The sequence below is a fragment of the Cherax quadricarinatus genome, chromosome 5, assembly GCF_038502225.1.
Source record: "Cherax quadricarinatus isolate ZL_2023a chromosome 5, ASM3850222v1, whole genome shotgun sequence".
Taxonomy (NCBI): domain Eukaryota; kingdom Metazoa; phylum Arthropoda; class Malacostraca; order Decapoda; family Parastacidae; genus Cherax; species Cherax quadricarinatus.
In genome coordinates, this window is record NC_091296.1 from 4,984,036 (window position 1) to 5,003,272 (window position 19,237).

General features: G+C 39.1%; 2 protein-coding genes across 7 annotated transcripts in view; one reads left to right on the plus strand and one right to left on the minus strand.

Moving 5' to 3' along the window:
- The window catches only part of LOC128684916 (uncharacterized), a 173,807-nt gene that overhangs the window by 54,023 nt on the left and 100,547 nt on the right, over window positions 1–19,237 (plus strand). For 5 of the 6 annotated variants that reach the window (XM_070099309.1, XM_070099290.1, XM_070099310.1 and 2 more), the window contains exon 3: window positions 1,758–1,835. The exons of the other annotated variant lie outside the window; for it this stretch is intronic. In XM_070099309.1, coding sequence (XP_069955410.1) covers window positions 1,758–1,835 — 78 coding nt within the window. The remainder of the gene's footprint in view (window positions 1–1,757; window positions 1,836–19,237) is intronic. 6 annotated transcript variants of the gene reach the window in all.
- On the minus strand, window positions 8,411–17,358 carry mRpS25 (mitochondrial ribosomal protein S25). The gene is made up of 3 exons (XM_053771294.2): window positions 17,159–17,358; window positions 9,659–9,763; window positions 8,411–9,348 (listed from the first exon to the last, which is right to left on the minus strand). Exons 1-3 carry the CDS (start codon window positions 17,243–17,245, stop codon window positions 9,037–9,039), a joined length of 504 nt encoding a protein of 167 aa, XP_053627269.1. The 5' UTR covers window positions 17,246–17,358; the 3' UTR covers window positions 8,411–9,036.

Sequence of the window (19,237 nt, forward strand, 5' to 3'; positions counted from 1 at the left end):
ATGAGAGACATTTAACTATAAAATACCTTATGTAAGTATCCTTGGTGATGCAAAGGCAACATTTACAGTCCACAAAGTCAAATATTAAAGACTACTATGACAGCTCAATGGGTACTTGTAAGTAGTACAATCTAGGAGTGCAGTAACTAAAAAAATCCAGCCACAATGGAAAATGGGCTCTGGATGTTATTTTCAGTTTGGCATTGAGCTACATAACACCACAAATGATGTAAAGTAAGACACATGCAGTATTAGGATATTTTATTGAGGAGACCTTTCACCATGAATGACAAGACCTTTGTGGTGAAAATGTTCCCTTAAAATATTCTAATACCGCGCTCGTGTCTTATTTCACATTTGTCGGTTATTTTGTACCATATCTTAACCACAGATCATGTAGTCATGTTATTAGCATTATAATTTGAAAACCAGGATTTAGTCAGTGTTCTTGTGTACAAGCAACCAGATACAAATTTCCACGAGTTCTAAGCTCAGACTGTAACAAACCTTGTAGTAGTAAAGAAAGTTCCAAGAGATGATTCACTTCAACTGTCACATACCAATTAACAATTAGCAATGATAAATGGTCTTTAAGGCAGCAAAAAGTACAGCCATACAGATTGGATGATACTTTCCCTATAATTTAAAAAAAAAAAAAAAAAAAAAAAAAATTGTATAAAATATGTATGTTGTATGCAACAAACTCAGAGCACACCCTGATCAGTCTACATGTGCTTTAATCACAGACATGATTAGTCCAACAAAAATCATCTTAGGAGTGTTTCAATACATTAAACCTTAACAAATTAGCTGGGAACAAATTTGTTTCATAATGAAATATGCTGATAAGAGAGTACAAGTAGCATCAATCTACCATAAATCATTGCCTCCAGAAGGCACGTGCAGCATTATAGTATTAGAAAAAACAGTAACTACATGTACTTAAGTTAGAAATGGAATGACTTTTCCTCTCCAGGTCTATAGTCTGATCAATAAGGCTGTTGGTGCTAGCCACATGCCATCCAACATAGGCATCATAGCCAGGTGGCTGGTGGCTAAAGCTCTCGCTTCACACACGGAGGGCCCGGGTTTGATTCCCGGCAGGTGGAAACATTTCGATGCGTTTCCTGATATACCTGTTGTCCTGTTCACCTAGCAGCAAATACATAGGTTCCTGGATGTTAGTAGACTGGTGTGGGTTGCATCCTGGGGGACAAAATTGAGGACCCCAGTGAAAATAAGTTAGTCCTCGATGACGCACTGACTTTCTTGGGTTATCCTGGGTGGCGAACCCTCCGGGGTTAAAAATCCGAAGAAAATCTTATCTGAGTCAGAGAGCAAAAGGTTACCAACATAATTTGATGAAACGCCAAATATTTTGTCTTTTATGCAAAATCTAAGTGTGCACACACCTCAAGTACTAGGCCTTTGGTTAAGGGTGACATTACTTTCACAAATACCAACAGAAAAATGAACTACTGTAAATATTTACAAGAGTACAACTATGTTTACTTTCCAGTTAAGCACACCAAAGACGAACAACCTTTATAACCCCAACTTGGGTAACCTGTATTTAAAAATTTCTAATAATATTAACACAAACTAAATATCCTATACTGACAGTCTAGACACAGACAATATCTCACAAACCCTGAAAACTGATGATGTAGCCCCACTCCAGCAAGGTGGTGGCAGTTTGAGTATGCAAATTGGGTGCTCTATACTTGTCATCCTTCTTTTCCTGATTCTCCTCCCAGTACCTCTACAGACGACCAATTACAGCTCTGTCTCCACTGTACTCACTGCAGCCACACTTGCCATCCCCTGGACTTCAGGTAATCATTTTCAAAAATTTATCCTTTGGTGGCCTGAGCTTGAGCAGTTCATTTGAAAGGTGCTGTGTAGTGTGTGTATCATTACAACTGTACCAAAGACCTTTGTTTAGATTATAAAACAAGAAAGAACTCACACGTGTTGCTTTACATGGCTAGCTAAACAAACTTGTTGGCCTGCTTGCATGATCACTGTAAATGCCACTTCCTTCTATGTGCTCAGTCCCAGACCAGGACTCCTGGTTTGGGACTTAGCCATGGGGGCATTGACCCCCAGAATTGTCTCCAGACCACTGCCATTGAAAAAGTAACAGATCCTGCTGAAGTCACAGAAGCAGTGGGGCATCATTGTGTTCATCTTTCCCTCCATCCAATCCAAACCCAAGTGGAAGATTGCTCTACATAAACTGTGCAACAACCCCTTCACATTGTGAGAATTTACAGTAATGCTATCTGACGTCAGAGCTATCTGCAGTACATAGCAGAACCTACTGAAAACTTGAACCCTTTTTACTTTGGGAGCTGATAGACTAACCCTTCTTCTGTTTTGTTCAGGCCTAATCCTGTCCAAGTTAGATTACAGGGACCAAGTCTCAACTTAACTGTGATTAGAGCCCTGGTAAAGATGTGTAGGAAAAAGGATGGAAATAAGTGAAGGGGAGCAAAGGCAAATGGCCCAGCCACTTTAGTCCTTTACAGCTACCTTACATCATACTCTCTTCCCTCCCCACCTTCCTTCCTGGAAAGTTCTGACAATTCAAGTTTGCTTCTGCCTCCTTCCTTGCCCAAAGGCCAGTGTGCTCACTCTTCCTTCCATGATAACTTGGTTGCATTCTCGTGCAGCAACAACGTATACAGATGTTTTCAAATTCTCAGATGGAATAGACTTCAGAGCTGTTTTACCTCGGAATAATCTGAGGACATTTGCTAAAGCTAACCAGGATTCTTTCAGCAGAGGTATGCACAATCCTTGCTTCTATCATACAAATTGCAACCATGTCTGCTTTCTCATTCATTATTGTTTCAGACTTCCAAAATGCATTACAAACTATCCAGAAATGTGATTCCCCACATCCCACTATTCTATATATTGTATACAACAGTGGTTGCTGCATTTCTAACAAACCCAAAAACTGATTTCCACTGTGTTGGAAATGCAGATGTTCAAGGTAGCAAACAAATACGCACACACGCACACTAGCCATCTAGCTAGCTGCTTGTTCTGCCCTTCAGGATCTGCCAGTCTCCCACAGAGGGGGAAGGGGGTTCCACATTTTGGAATATATTCCAGTACTCTTTCAGCGACTCGAAAACCTTTGGTAATGGCGTTGATCTGAATTGAAGAACAAAATTGTTTTCCATCAAACTGCAAATAGATTCCTGGCAAAGTTTTCCTCAGTCATGCATGGATCACTCAGGTGATCCATGTGAAATTCCATAACTGGAGAAATTACAGATAATTTTTCATTGGTAGACAGCAACCACCCAGGGAGGTACTACCGTCCTGCCAAGTGAGTGTAAAACGAAGCCTGTGATTGTTTTACATGATGGTAGGATTGCTGATGTCTTTTGTCTGTCTCATAAATATGCAAGATTACAGGCATGTCTTGCTACTTCTACTTACACTTAGGTCACACTACACATACATGTACACATTTATTTATACACACTCACCTGAGTTTTCTTTGATTTTATCTTAATAGTTCTTGGTCTTATTAATTTTCCTTTTATATCCATGGGGAAGTGGAATAAGAATCTTTCCTCCGTAAGCCATGCGTGTTGTAAAAGTCAACTAAAATGCCGGGAACAATGGGCTAGTAACCCCTTTTCCTGTAAAGATTACTAAAAAGAATAAGAAGAAGAAAATTGTCAAAGTGGGAAGTCTGAATGTGCGTGGATGTTGTGCAGATGATAAGAAAGAGATGATTGTGGATGTTATGAATGAGAAGAAGCTGGATGTCCTGGCTTTAAGTGAAACAAAGCTGAAGGGGGTGGGAGAGTTTCAGTGGAGAGGAATAAATGGGATTAGGTCAGGGGTTTCAAATAGAGTTAGAGCTAAAGAAGGAGTAGCAATAATGTTGAAGGATAAGCTATGGCAGGAAAAGAGGGACTATAAATGTATTAATTCAAGGATTATGTGGAGTAAAATAAAGATTGGATGTGAAAAGTGGGTTATAATAAGCGTGTATGCACCTGGAGAAGAGAGAAGTGTAGAGGAGAGAGAGAGATTTTGGGAAATGTTGAGTGAATGCGTGGGGAGTTTTGAATCAAGTGTGAGAGTAATGGTGGTTGGGGATTTCAATGCTAAAGTGGGTAAAAATGTTATGGAGGGAGTAGTAGGTAAATTTGGGGTGCCAGGGGTAAATGTAAATGGGGAGCCTTTAATTGAGCTATGTGTAGAAAGAAATTTGGTAATAAGTAATACATATTTTATGAAAAAGAGGATAAATAAATATACAAGGTATGATGTAGCACGTAATGAAAGTAGTTTATTGGATTATGTATTGGTGGATAAAAGGTTGATGGGTAGGCTCCAGGATGTACATGTTTATAGAGGGGCAACTGATATATCGGATCATTATTTAGTTGTAGCTACAGTTAGAGTAAGAGGTAGATGGGAAAAGAGGAAGGTGGTAACAACAAGTAAGAGGGAGGTGAAAGTGTATAAACTAAGGGAGGAGGAAGTTCGGGTGAGATATAAGCGACTATTGGCAGAAAGGTGGGCTAGTGCAAAGATGAGTAGTGGGGGGGTTGAAGAGGGTTGGAATAGTTTTAAAAATGCAGTATTAGAATGTGGGGCAGAAGTTTGTGGTTATAGGAGGGTGGGGGCAGGAGGAAAGAGGAGTGATTGGTGGAATGATGAAGTAAAGGGTGTGATAAAAGAGAAAAAGGTAGCTTATGAGAGGTTTTTACAAAGCAGAAGTGTTATAAGAAGAGCAGAGTATATGGAGAGTAAAAGAAAGGTGAAGAGAGTGGTGAGAGAGTGCAAAAGGAGAGCAGATGATAGAGTGGGAGAGGCACTGTCAAGAAATTTTAATGAAAATAAGAAAAAATTTTGGAGTGAGTTAAACAAGTTAAGAAAGCCTAGGGAAAATATGGATTTGTCAGTTAAAAACAGAGTAGGGGAGTTAGTAGATGGGGAGATGGAGGTATTGGGTAGATGGCGAGAATATTTTGAGGAACTTTTAAATGTTAAGGAAGAAACAGAGGCAGTAATTTCATGCACTGGTCAGGGAGGTATACCATCTTTTAGGAGTGAAGAAGAGCAGAATGTAAGTGTGGGGGAGGTACGTGAGGCATTACGTAAAATGAAAGGGGGTAAAGCAGCTGGAACTGATGGGATCATGACAGAAATGTTAAAAGCAGGGGGAGATATAGTGTTGGAGTGGTTGGTACTTTTGTTTAATAAATGTATGAAAGAGGGGAAGGTACCTAGGGATTGGCGGAGAGCATGTATAGTCCCTTTATATAAAGGGAAAGGGGACAAAAGAGACTGTAAAAATTATAGAGGAATAAGCTTACTGAGTATACCAGGAAAAGTGTACGGTAGGGTTATAATTGAAAGAATTAGAGGTAAGACAGAATGTAGGATTGCGGATGAGCAAGGAGGTTTTAGAGTGGGTAGGGGATGTGTAGATCAGGTGTTTACATTGAAGCATATATGTGAACAGTATTTAGATAAAGATAGGGAAGTTTTTATTGCATTTATGGATTTAGAAAAGGCATATGATAGAGTGGATAGAGGAGCAATGTGGCAGATGTTGCAAGTATATGGAATAGGTGGTAAGTTATTAAATGCTGTAAAGAGTTTTTATGAGGATAGTGAGGCTCAGGTTAGGGTGTGTAGAAGAGAGGGAGAATACTTCCCGGTAAAAGTAGGTCTTAGACAGGGATGTGTAATGTCACCATGGTTGTTTAATATATTTATAGATGGGGTTGTAAAGGAAGTAAATGCTAGGGTGTTTGGGAGAGGGGTGGGATTAAATTATGGGGAATCAAATTCAAAATGGGAATTGACACAGTTACTTTTTGCTGATGATACTGTGCTTATGGGAGATTCTAAAGAAAAATTGCAAAGGTTAGTGGATGAGTTTGGGAATGTGTGTAAAGGTAGAAAGTTGAAAGTGAACATAGAAAAGAGTAAGGTGATGAGGGTGTCAAATGATTTAGATAAAGAAAAATTGGATATCAAATTGGGGAGGAGGAGTATGGAAGAAGTGAATGTTTTCAGATACTTGGGAGTTGACGTGTCGGCGGATGGATTTATGAAGGATGAGGTTAATCATAGAATTGATGAGGGAAAAAAGGTGAGTGGTGCGTTGAGGTATATGTGGAGTCAAAAAACGTTATCTATGGAGGCAAAGAAGGGAATGTATGAAAGTATAGTAGTACCAACACTCTTATATGGGTGTGAAGCTTGGGTGGTAAATGCAGCAGCGAGGAGACGGTTGGAGGCAGTGGAGATGTCCTGTTTAAGGGCAATGTGTGGTGTAAATATTATGCAGAAAATTCGGAGTGTGGAAATTAGGAGAAGGTGTGGAGTTAATAAAAGTATTAGTCAGAGGGCAGAAGAGGGGTTGTTGAGGTGGTTTGGTCATTTAGAGAGAATGGATCAAAGTAGAATGACATGGAAAGCATATAAATCTATAGGGGAAGGAAGGAGGGGTAGGGGTCGTCCTCGAAAGGGTTGGAGAGAGGGGGTAAAGGAGGTTTTGTGGGTAAGGGGCTTGGACTTCCAGCAAGCGTGCGTGAGCGTGTTAGATAGGAGTGAATGGAGACGAATGGTACTTGGGACCTGACGATCTGTTGGAGTGTGAGCAGGGTAATATTTAGTGAAGGGATTCAGGGAAACCGGTTATTTTCATATAGTCGGACTTGAGTCCTGGAAATGGGAAGTACAATGCCTGCACTTTAAAGGAGTGGTTTGGGATATTGGCAGTTTGGAGGGATATGTTGTGTATCTTTATACATATATGCTTCTAAACTGTTGTATTCTGGGCACCTCTGCAAAAGCAGTGATAATGTGTGAGTGTGGTGAAAGTGTTGAATGATGATGAAAGTATTTTCTTTTTGGGGATTTTCTTTCTTTTTTGGGTCACCCTGCCTCGGTGGGAGACGGCCGACTTGTTGGAAAAAAAAAAAAAAAAAAAACCTAAATTTTTGGAGGTGCCTTAAATTCCTCGAGTATGAATAAAAGTACAGTACAACTGAAAAAGTTGGAATAACTTATTCCAAATGTACAACCTCTTAGGAGAGGGGCAAAGACAAGATTATGATTATATTCAAGTGGAAATGCTAAACCCTGGTTAATGGGAGGAGTGGAGTAATCAGGTTTGATATAAGGAAGGAAAAGTCGCTACAGTTCCTTGGATAAAGAGCTCTTTCTTAAGCATCAAGGTAACCCCCCCCCCCCCTCTCTTGAAGGGAAAAAATGAGAGTACAAATTAGCCCAAATGAAAAGCAAGAGTGCAAAATTATTATTATACTCGTGGGGAAGAGCTAAACACGTAGAGTTCATACAACACTTTATTATTATTGTTATTTATTATCATCAGTTTGAGCTAAACCAAAAGGTCAAAAGCACTTGCAGAAATAGGAAGCAATCTGATTTGTTTCAAGGAAGTGAAGGGCATATAAAATTTCATGGATTAAAGACCCTTCACCTTCAAGACACCACTTCCCCCTTTGAAGAAATGTACATAACAGGTACACCAGTGGATATAGTAAAAAAAAGCATTGTTGTGTACAAGGATTTTGGAACATCCTAACTTCAAATATAAGGAAAATAATCTAGTCACCTTTAAATGAGTTCCATATTTCTCAAAACTGTTCCTAATGAGCTGTGCTGTGGTGCCCATGTTTTATTATATACCTCAAGCAGTAACAGTCTGACCAAGTCATCAACTGGAAACTTGGTCCAAGATCACTCCACAAGGTGATTATCCCCAGAATCATCAAATGGACAGCAGGCATGTGGTGGCAAAAAATACATGTAGTTTTTTTTTTTTATATAATCAAGACAGAGTTGCTTATTAGAAGGGTCTGAAGAGCAAGAGATTTGTAGGTGTCTGTATGCACATGGATGAAGAAGAGCTCTTGAGGAAATAGAGGAAGTGACAAACAATTAACTAGTTTGAGAAGGTGTATATATAAACAGAGTAAATTGCATAGGCATCTGTAGAGGAGGGTTGAAGAAAGTAAGGAAGGACAGGTAAAGTGAACATTAATATAAACATTGTACAGTATGTATAGAATATAGAAGAGGATAAGCATATCAAAGTTATGGTCACCTGTTCACACTGCTTTCCTTTGCTGCTAGCTTCCCTCAGCCTCGTAGTGCTCTATAACCTGAGTTTGGCATATTTTGTAAATATTGTTTGTCTATTGCTGTATGCAGAAAATGAAGTATGTGGGAGACAAGTGGTTTAGTGGAACAGTTATTAACCTTTGAATGCAGGAGGAAGCAGTCTTCATATAAAACATTGCCAAGCAATGGTACACTTTTGTTTAAAAAAGTGGCTTTTCTTTGTGACCCTTATGGTTTTAGCACTTAGTTATGATTATAATGAAAAACATAAGAGCCTTTTACATTTATTTTTAAAAGTAATGGTTCCATTAAAATGTTATTTACATTATTAATGATTTTTCATATTTGCCATGTTTTTTTTATTTCCAGATGTAATTATGTTGCAAAACTGCTGACAACAGATGTAAAGAAAATGTGATACCATTAAGATCTTAATACAATTTTATATGATAAATTAGACACATGCAACACTTGGGTATCTTTGTTGAGGAAACATTTTGCCACACAGTGGCTTCATCAGTCCATACAAAGAAGAATGGTGAAGAACAGGAGGAGTATGAGGTAATCAGTCCCTCAGCCTTGAGTCGATGTGATCAGTCCACCAATCTTGATGGACTAACCACATCAACTCAAGGCTGAGGGACTGACCACATTGACTCAAGGCTGAGGGACTGATTACTTCATACTCCTCCTGTTCTTCACCATTCTTCTTTGTATGGACTGATGAAGCCACTAAGTGGCAAAACGTTTCCTCAATAAAGATACCCAAGTGTTGCATATGTGTAATTTATCAACTTGTCGGTTCTCTGAACCCTTCATCCACACAATTTTATATACAAGCAGGATCAAATGTATTTGTTTATAATTGAGAATATACTATAAGGTATGACATTCACTTTAAGCTTTTCCACTTTTATATTTGCCCCTCATGAATTTTGGCAATGGGATTATTCCTGGACAGGGTACCTGACCAGGCACCTCACAAATGCATTGCCGATCACAGCCCCAACCAAAGTTTGCAGGGTTATCACGACTCTGGCGCTCCCATTCTTCCTGTGCCAGTTTGCTATCAGACTTGCAAAAGATCTTCCTAAAATGATCATAAATTTCTGGGCGAGACTTTGAGTCAACGTCCATAAGGACATCTTCACCGTCATCCAAGAATATTCGTATAAATGGTGTTGGTGTCAAGTTCCTAAAAGTAGCAATCTGAAAGAGTTAAAAATTAAAATCACGCTTTAAATTACAAACAATAATAAAAATTCATTAACAAGTATAGAAGTGTAGTAAACAAGTCCTTATAAGCACTCATACTTAGTTTTGATTATAATAATAGTACACAAAATTTAGATTCTATAGATGCATGTTATCCTGTGTGCTTTTCATCTAATCTAATAAGTTACCTTGTAAATGCCGACCTAAACCTGCAAGAAAAGCTATAACCAGTTACTAGTTTATGCATCAAATAAAGCAAGTTAAAATTTATCTAGTGTACATCACAGTGTTGTAGTATACATACCTGTATATTTGGATTTTTATATTGTAGTTGTGGAAGGTGCCAGAACACAAATTCTTGTACACCCTTGTGGTGCTCTCCATGTGTGTTATAATTCACAGACACTAACTGCAAAATATAATGGGGAAAATTGTTTATTACTATATATGTACTACTGTAACACAAAATAACACAATTAGTTTTTTGAAGAATTATAAATAGCTCTAGCTTAGTGACTGATAATGAAATATATTTAATTTTTTTTTCTCACTCTCTAAGCTGCTAGCCCAGAGATCACAAATTTGCTTAATACAGTTATATATACTGTATATAAAACATTGATACAGCATAATATTATAAAAATCAAGTGCTTAACCCACATGGGTCATACAGCATAAAGACATCAATTAAATCTACATTTACCACACTTTCAGTCAGTTATTGAAAAATAATTGAATATCTTAAGTTCCTGCAAACTCTCTGACACAAGGCAGCATTACATTCATTTTGATTTAAATAATTTAAATTTTTCAACCTTGCACCTCCAAAGGAAACATCAATTTTAGCAAGACCATATTCTAAACCCAGCACTTGTGAAGAGCCCTCTTTATTGGTTGTAGCATATAAGAGTTGTTTTACACATGTCATTATGATCATTTTGCTCTGAGCAGTAAAGTGTTCTTGTTATATGTACAGTAGACCCCTGCATTATGGCAGCCGCGACTTTCAGCAACTTTTTTCGTCAAAATTTAGCCTCGCGGTTCGTAATTAGCCTTGTGATTCATACGATACATTTCATAATACAGTGGACCCCCGCATAGCGATATTAATCCGTGCAAGAGAGCTCATTGTTATGCGAATGAATTTTCCCCATAAGAAATAATGGAAATCAAATTAATCCATGCAAGACACCCGAAAGTATGAAAAAAAAATTTTTACCACATGAAATATACATTTTCCTACACACAAAGAGAAGGATACATGCACAATAGTAGAGTAGTACATGCACAATATATATTGTGCATGTACTACTCTACTAAATGAAGAATAAATGACACTTACCTTTATTGAAGATGCAGCAATGACTGATGAGACACTGTGTCCTGGGAGTGCCTTTTCCTCCTGAGTACTGTAGGTCCTGTTTGGCATTTTCTTCCAGAACAGGCCTTATCACACTGTGTATGCCACTACGATTCTTAAATCTCTCAAACCAACCTTTGCTGGCTTTAAATTCACCAATATGAGCACTAGTTCCAGGCATTTTTCCCTGTTCACCTGGGTGTTAGTCGACTGGTGTGGGTTGCATCCTGGGAGAGAAGATTAAGGACCCCAATGGAAATAAGTTAGACAGTCTTCGATGACACTGACTTTTTTTGGGTTATCCTGGGTGGCAAATCCTCTGGGGTTAATTGTTTCTTGGTATTCTCAATAAGCCACACCAACAACGGTGCTACAGCAGCAGCAGCAGCAGCAGCAGCAGCAGCAGCAGCTGACAGTGCTACAGCAGCACTAGCAGCTGACAGTGCTACAGCAGCAGCAGACAATGCTACAGCAGCAGCAGACGATGCTACAGCAGCAGCAGCAGCTGACAGTGCTACAGCAGCAGCAGACGATGCTACAGCAGCAGCAGACGGTACTACAACAGCAGCAGCAGCAGCAGCAGCAGACTGTACTACAACAGCAGCAGCAGACGGTACTACAGCAGCAGCAGCAGACGGTACTACAGCAGCAGCAGCAGACGGTACTACAGCAGCAGCAGCAGACGGTACTACAGCAGCAGCAGCTGTACCACCAATAGTAGCGATGGTTGATTGGGGTTTATTATACAACCTGGCCAGCTCGGAGACACGCACTCCATATTTCATACTTATCAATGATCTTTTTCTTCATCTCTATAGTAATTCTCACCCTTATTGCTGTAGGGTTGGCACTAGAAGCTTTCTTGGGGCCCATGGTCACTTATTTTGCAGATAAAATCACCAAAAACACTGTAATAATACGAAATGTTCTGATTGTATGCTTGGATGTTACCGCGGAGGCTGGCTGGTAAACAATGCCACCGGCAGAACATGTGAGGCGCACATTAGACGCGTCTCGGACGAACAGCATTGAGCGGGTTTTTTAGCGGTATGCGAGGCAAAATCTTGGCGATAAAATGTAGCGGTATGCGGATTTAGCGTTATGCAAAGCCAACGGTATGCGGGGGTCCACTGTAATCCACTGTTTTTTGTGCTTGCAACTGCTAAATAAGCCACCATGGGCCCAAAGAAAAGAAGGAAAGAAACATGAAATTCAAGAAAAAACTTGTAGCAAAGTACCAAAGTGGAGGAGGAAGAGAGGGGGGAAAATGTGCTTTCTTCAGTAATTCATTGATTCTACGATATGTACAATACTAAAGCAGCAGGTATTGATAACGGCTCTAGCGTCAGCCAGCGATAAAGTGTAGTGTTAACAGTGTAGCAAGCAAGTTAAGAGATTAAGCGATAAAAAAAAACGACATGAAAGTAACTCTCTAACGTTGTTGGAGGTGTATAGGACCACTGAACATACGCCGCCCTATCTTCCACCACCCTAAACCACAGCCAGCATCTTCTCCATTAAACTAACTAATTAAACTAACATCTCCTCCAAGGTAAGTGTAAATATTTCTTATTTATAAAATGTAAATATCTCTTATTTATAAATTACATACATTGTGTGAATAGTGGTGGTGGCTTCTGCTGCAGCCTCCATCACCACTGTTATGTACAGCTTCTCTCAGTGGCCCTTACAAACACACCACCACCACCACAACTCGTGATATACGGAATGAAATTTTATTAATTCTGGAGTATATATCATTGTTTATTATGTTATATTAGATGAATTGTGATAGATAAATAAGCTGTAGAGATGATAGTAGCGTCATATTGAAGCATAATTACCTGTGGATATAAAAGAAACACTGTTTATAAATTCAAGTCTCTTCTCAAAAATCACTTACTCACCCACAACTAAATAAAAACTGTATAATTGTATCTCATATATGTTTCTCATTACTGTATCTCATAAATGTCTAACCTGTGACCCAGCCAAACTTTATTTTTTAATTACACTACCTAACAGAATACTCCATTCTACTGAATGCACAGCAACACAGTAAATGACCATATAACCTGTCTTTGTAATACTCATTTGTGCTAAATTGTTATCTGTTTACAATAATGTTTTTACCACTGAATATGTATATCATTGCTTAGTTAATCATAAGTTAATTTTAAGCCTGCCCATAATGCTCTGCATACAAGGGACTTTGGCATGTTGCACTTTAATAACTGTATTCCTTTGTACTTCTCTGTATCATGTTCAAATTAATAAATAAATAAATAAATAAATAATAAATTCGCCTCTACCAACAAGAGTCTTCAATTTTGTTAGTGCTTTATATTTATTTGTCATTGTTTTATGTATGTAAATCTATATTTAATCTTAACAAAAAATACTTTTTTTAAATACTTTTGGGTGTCTGATATGGATTAATTGGATTTCCATTATTTCTTATGGGGAAAATGGTTTCGCTATTCGTGAATTTCGCCATTCAGCAGACTCTGGAACAGATTAATCATGAAACTCAAGAATCCACGTTCTTTGTAAAAAATACATAGAAATACTGTAGTCTATAGTGCAGATTCTGACTTATTGCTTTAGTTTTAAGTTGGTAAATCAGGCAATTTCTCTTCATCGCAAAGTTATTCCTCTGATGTGGACTACAGTACATGTTGCAGGTTCTTCAGTGTTGTAAATGATAATGCCAAATTAAACCAGAGCAGCTGCTAGACCAGTTGTCTGTACAGTGGACCTCCGCCGTTCGGCGGCCACGATTTTCGTGAAATCCGACTTTCGACAAGTTTTTACGGTAAAATTTAGCTTCGTGGTTCATGCTTGGACTCGTGATTCAGCAACCTTCTGGTATGCGTCTGCCCGTCAGCGCACACACAAAGCTAGTCTCCCACACTATTCACACTCAGTGTGCCATTGTTTACCAGCATGTGACCATCACCCCACAGGCTCATACAACACATTTCATAATAATTCATTGTTTTTTGTGCTTGCAACTGCTAAATAAGCCACCATGGGCCCAAAGAAAGCTCCTAGTGCCAGCCCTTTGGTAAAGAAGGTGAGAAACATGATAGAATTCAAGAAAAAAAACTCATAGCAAAGTACTAGAGGAGGAAGAGAGAGGGGAGAATGTGCCTTCTGCAGTGATTCAGTGATTCTACAATATGTATGATACTAAAGCAGCAGGTATCGATAAAGGCTATAGCTCCAGCCAGCAATTAAGTGTAGAATTAGCAGTGTAGCAAGTAAGTTAAGCGAGTAAGCAATAGAAAAACAACATGAGAGTAACTCTCCAATGTTGTTGGATGTGTATAGGACTGCTGAACAAACAGCACCCTGCTATCTTCCACCACCCTAAACCTCTGCCAACATCTAGTTCATCAAACTAATTAAACTAACATCTCCAAGGTAAGTGTAAATATAAAAGTGTAAGTATAAAAGTAAATATAAGTGTAAATATAAAAGGACACCAATGGAAATATGTCACTCTTGAATTTTTTGGGTTTTCCTGGGTACTTTACACATATGCTGCTATGTATGATAATCTATGTATGTAACTGTATTTGTGTATACCTGAATAAATTGACTTTATAAATTAAAATGTAAATATTTCTTATTTATAAATTAAAATGTAAATATTTATTTATAAATTATATACATTGCTAAAGTGTGATGGTGGTGGTGGCCAAAGCCTCCACCGCCACCAACACGGCTTCTCTCACCAGCGGCCCTTAAACCCAACAACAGCACTTACACCATTTACTCCTCTCATACATTATGACATTTTATTCATTCTAGAGTATATATCATGTTTCTATGTTATTAATATTGTTTAAAATGTCATATTAGACGAATTGTGATAGATAAATAAGCCGTAGAGATGATATTAGCGTCATATTGAAGCATAATAAACTCGCCTTCCTCTTGCCTCCTACCTACCTCCTACACCAACAAGAATCAATAAAGGTTAAGTGTGATGTTAAATGTTCATTTATCCATTTTATTGGTGCTTTATATTTGTCATTGTTTTCTGTATGTAAATCTGTATTTAATCTTTAAAAAAATATTTTTTTTTGTTAATAGTTTGGCTGTCTGAAATGGATTAATTGGGTTTCCATTATTTCTTATGGGGAAAATAGATTCGCCAATCATGAATTTCGCCAGTCAGCAGACTCTCTGGAACAGATTAATCACGAAACTCGGGGGTCCACTGTATTGTATGCTCGGCACATAATATCCACTTCCTTAAAAATATGCTGAATTTATAGATAAACAGTAACCATAGAGTGGATAAAACAATTTTGCTGGATCTGTGACCTAACTTAACCAAAGTGCATTAACCCTAAAATGTAGAAATATTGCTTCGATAAATAGCTTCAACTTTCAAACACTCAAAATTCTTTTATGCATAAATCATGGTAATTAAGATATGCATAGCACTGGGATATTTTTATTAAGGAATTGTTTTACTTAATATGAGACCCTTACAGGTTTAGCACTTGGTTATGATTATAATAATAATAATAATAATACGAACTTTGTCAATCATTGGATTGACAAGCTCCCAATGAGCACATGGTTTAATTATGTACCTGTCAGTATTAGATACCATCTCTGGCCTATCATAGTAATGCTGTACATAAGAGGCTTATTTTTTTAATGGACTAAATTAATTCTTCAATACAGTCTCTCCTCACTTAACGATGGAGTTCCATTCCTAAGACCACATCAGTAAACAAATTTGTTGCTAAGTGAGGAGCATACTATAATGGTAGTGGGATTGTCAACTATTTTTTATTTTGTTTTAATGTCACCTTTGTACCATTTATTACATTTCTGGTATATTTTTATATGTTTATACAGTAGTGTACTGTATATTGTAATAAACAATATAGAGGAAATCAACTCTAATATACATTATTTAGGTAAGCATAATGGTCAGAGAGCCTGTCGTAAGTCCAAGTCGTTGGTAAGTGAGGAGAGGCTGTACAGTATTTTTACATTGCTGTGTTATAAATACTCTAGGAGCTGCTGCCACACAGTAGTTATGTTTTATACTGTGAATCTATTAGGCATTTCCAGTAAAATAAAAAATGCAGCCTCTGCTGAGGTGCCTTGATGCCAGCCAGGGGCTCCTTGTTTTAATGCTGGTAGACTTACTAACAACGTGTTAGGTTAAAGGGCACGTGTGCAACCATTGCAACATTTTATTGTGGCAACGTTTCACTCTCCAAGAGCTTGTTAAGCCGTAACGGCTTGACAAAGCCCCTGGAGAGCGAAAAGTTGCCACAATAAAATGTTGCATTGGTTGCACGTGTGTCCTTTTACCTAACACTTAGGGGCTCCTTGGATCAAACCTGAATGTTACTTTATTACCCAAGTGCTAAATGACCCCTTAGGGTTTAGCACTTTCCCTTGATTACAATAAAAATAAGTAATATGCATTTCAGTAATTTCAAAATGTTAGTGATAAAAGTATAATGTGTATCAGTACTGACAGACTGTGGTATAGACACCAAATGCAACACTAGGACATTAAGGAAATGTTTTACTTGCTGTGGGTTTTCTCAGTTCTCTAGTTCACTGAAAACAGGACACTATATAAACCTTGTTTTAAGTAAAAGGTGTATGGGAGTGACAAAAGTCTTTAGTGGGGTGCAATGCCTATTTAAATGTCCTAAGTGTTGTACATATATTTTTCAACCAGTCACTGAGAGCACTGAAACTTTTATGTGAAATCTTGTTATTGTAGTTTTATCTTATGCATGGTCATAAAATATATAGTGATATTCAGTATAAATAAATTCTAGATATAAATTACTCATATGTAATACCTTTGCATGTGGCTTAAATGGTAAAACGTTATCAAACCCTTCACAGACACTAGGGAACAAAGGCTACCAGTAAATGTTTATCCTCGCATATTATTATTAAGTCAGTAAGGGTCTGTCCTCGCATGATATATTGTGCAGGACAAACACACAGTCAACAGTTTAGTCTTCAGTCCAATGCAGAGAAAAGTGGAAGATGAGTAGTAGTTTAGGTAATGAGTTCCTCAGCCTGGAGTCAGCGTGTTCAGTCCACCTAATTGACTCCAGGCTAAGGGACTGATTACCTCAAACTATTCCTGAGTTCCACCATTCTTCTTTGTACTTAACTGATGAAGCCACTGTGTAGCAAAATGTTTCCACAAAAATACTCAGGTGTTGCACATAATAGGTATGATTATCCAGGTAAGTAGTGATATAAGCAAGGTAATAGGGCTGGGTTGTTAAGGTAATGGGGCTGGATTATTAAGGTAATAGGGCTGGGTTGTTATTAAGTAAGGTAATAAGGCTGGGTTGTTAAGGTAATAGGACTGAGTTGGTATTAAAGTAATAGGACTGGGTTATGGGGTAGGGATGACAGGTGGTGTAGGGTCAGCACCTGTACTCTCTCTCGCAGCACTAGTTTAGACGACTCTAAGTACTGAAGTGTTCGCCTGATTGGCGCTAGACCCTTCATGAACGGCATCTTGCTCTCTCAAGTCACCTACTCCCCCACTATGTGAAGTATCAGGCAGGTTAAGAGAGAGAAGCAGCAGCAGCAACCAACACCAGTCGTGGATGTAAACAAACTGAGCTGGTGATAACAAGTGCGCAGCGCCCGGCGCACGGCGACCCCCCCCCCCACCCTTCCACCCCGGGGAAGGGGGAGACCACACTTGTACATTACAGATAAATAAATAAGATATAATACCGAGACGATGGAAAAAATAAACAAATACTGTATAGTGCGATCCTTGTTAACTCGTTTCGCCCACACAATGGACTTTTATCAAGTTAGACACAAATTTACCTGGGAATATTGGGTAGGTTTTATTGGAGACTGACCTTCACGGGACGTGCAAGACCATCTCTAATAAGACCTACCAAACATTCTCCACCTGGCTCCCCCACACTATATATACTCATGTACACTTTACCCAGCTAGATTATCCTGTTTCCTGCCAAACATTATACCTAGAGAGAGCACAACTTTGTAGTACCTACAGTCATTGGCCAGGCTTCCAACACCTTTCATTGTACAACAATAAAGGAATGGAACACTGGAGTTTACCTGGAGAGAGTTTCGGGGGTCAACGCCCCCGCGGCCCGGTCTGTGACCAGGCCTCCTGGTGGATCAGCGCCTGATCAACCAGGCTGTTGCTGCTGGCTGCACGCAAACCAACGTACGAGCCACAGCCCGGCTGATCAGGAACTGCCTTTAGGTGCTTGTCCAGTGCCAGCTTGAAGACTGCCAGGGGTCTGTTGGTAATCCCCCTTATGTGTGCTGGGAGGCAGTTGAACAGTCTCGGTCCCCTGACACTTATTGTATGGTCTCTTAACGTGCTAGTGACACCCCTGCTTTTCATTGGGGGGATGGTGCATCGTCTGCCAAGTCTTTTGCTTTCGTAGTGAGTGATTTTCGTGTGCAAGTTCGGTACTAGTCCCTCTAGGATTTTCCAGGTGTATATAATCATGTATCTCTCCCTCCTGCGTTCCAGGGAATACAGGTTTAGAAACCTCAAGCGCTCCCAGTAATTGAGGTGTTTTATCTCCGTTATGCGCGCCGTGAAAGTTCTCTGTACATTTTCTAGGTCGGCAATTTCACCTGCCTTGAAAGGTGCTGTTAGAGTGCAGCAATATTCCAGCCTAGATAGAACAAGTGACCTGAAGAGTGTCATCATGGGCTTGGCCTCCCTAGTTTTGAAGGTTCTCATTATCCATCCTGTCATTTTTCTAGCAGATGCGATTGATACAATGTTATGGTCCTTGAAGGTGAGATCCTCCGACATAATCACTCCCAGGTCTTTGACGTTGGTGTTTCGCTCTATTTTGTGGCCAGAATTTGTTTTGTACTCTGATGAAGATTTAATTTCCTCATGTTTACCATATCTGAGTAATTGAAATTTCTCATCGTTGAACTTCATATTGTTTTCTGCAGCCCACTGAAAGATTTGGTTGATGTCCGCCTGGAGCCTTGCAGTGTCTGCAATGGAAGACACTGTCATGCAGATTCGGGTGTCATCTGCAAAGGAAGACACGGTGCTGTGGCTGACATCCTTGTCTATGTCGGATATGAGGATGAGGAACAAGATGGGAGCTAGTACTGTGCCTTGTGGAACAGAGCTTTTCACCGTAGCTGCCTCGGACTTTACTCTGTTGACGACTACTCTCTGTGTTCTGTTAGTGAGGAAATTATAGATCCATCGACCAACTTTTCCTGTTACGTATTCCTTTAGCGCACATTTTGTGCGCTATTACGCCATGGTCACACTTGTCGAAGGCTTTTGCAAAGTCTGTATATATTACATCTGCATTCTTTTTGTCTTCTAGTGCATTTAGGACCTTGTCGTAGTGATCCAGTAGTTGAGACAGACAGGAGCGACCTGTTCTAAACCCATGTTGCCCTGGGTTGTGTAACTGATGGGTTTCTAGATGGGTGGTGATCTTGCTTCTTAGGACCCTTTCAAAGATTTTTATG

Coding starts and splice junctions, on each gene's coding strand:
- mRpS25 (XM_053771294.2), bottom strand. CDS start 17,245: ATGCCGTTCATGAAGGGTCTAGCGCCAATCAGGCGAACACTTCAGTAC. Junction 9,764..17,158: donor TGCTGCGAGAGAGAGTACAG/GTGCTGACCCTA, acceptor TATATTTTGCAG/TTAGTGTCTGTGAATTATAA. Junction 9,349..9,658: donor ATAAAAATCCAAATATACAG/GTATGTATACTA, acceptor TAACTCTTTCAG/ATTGCTACTTTTAGGAACTT.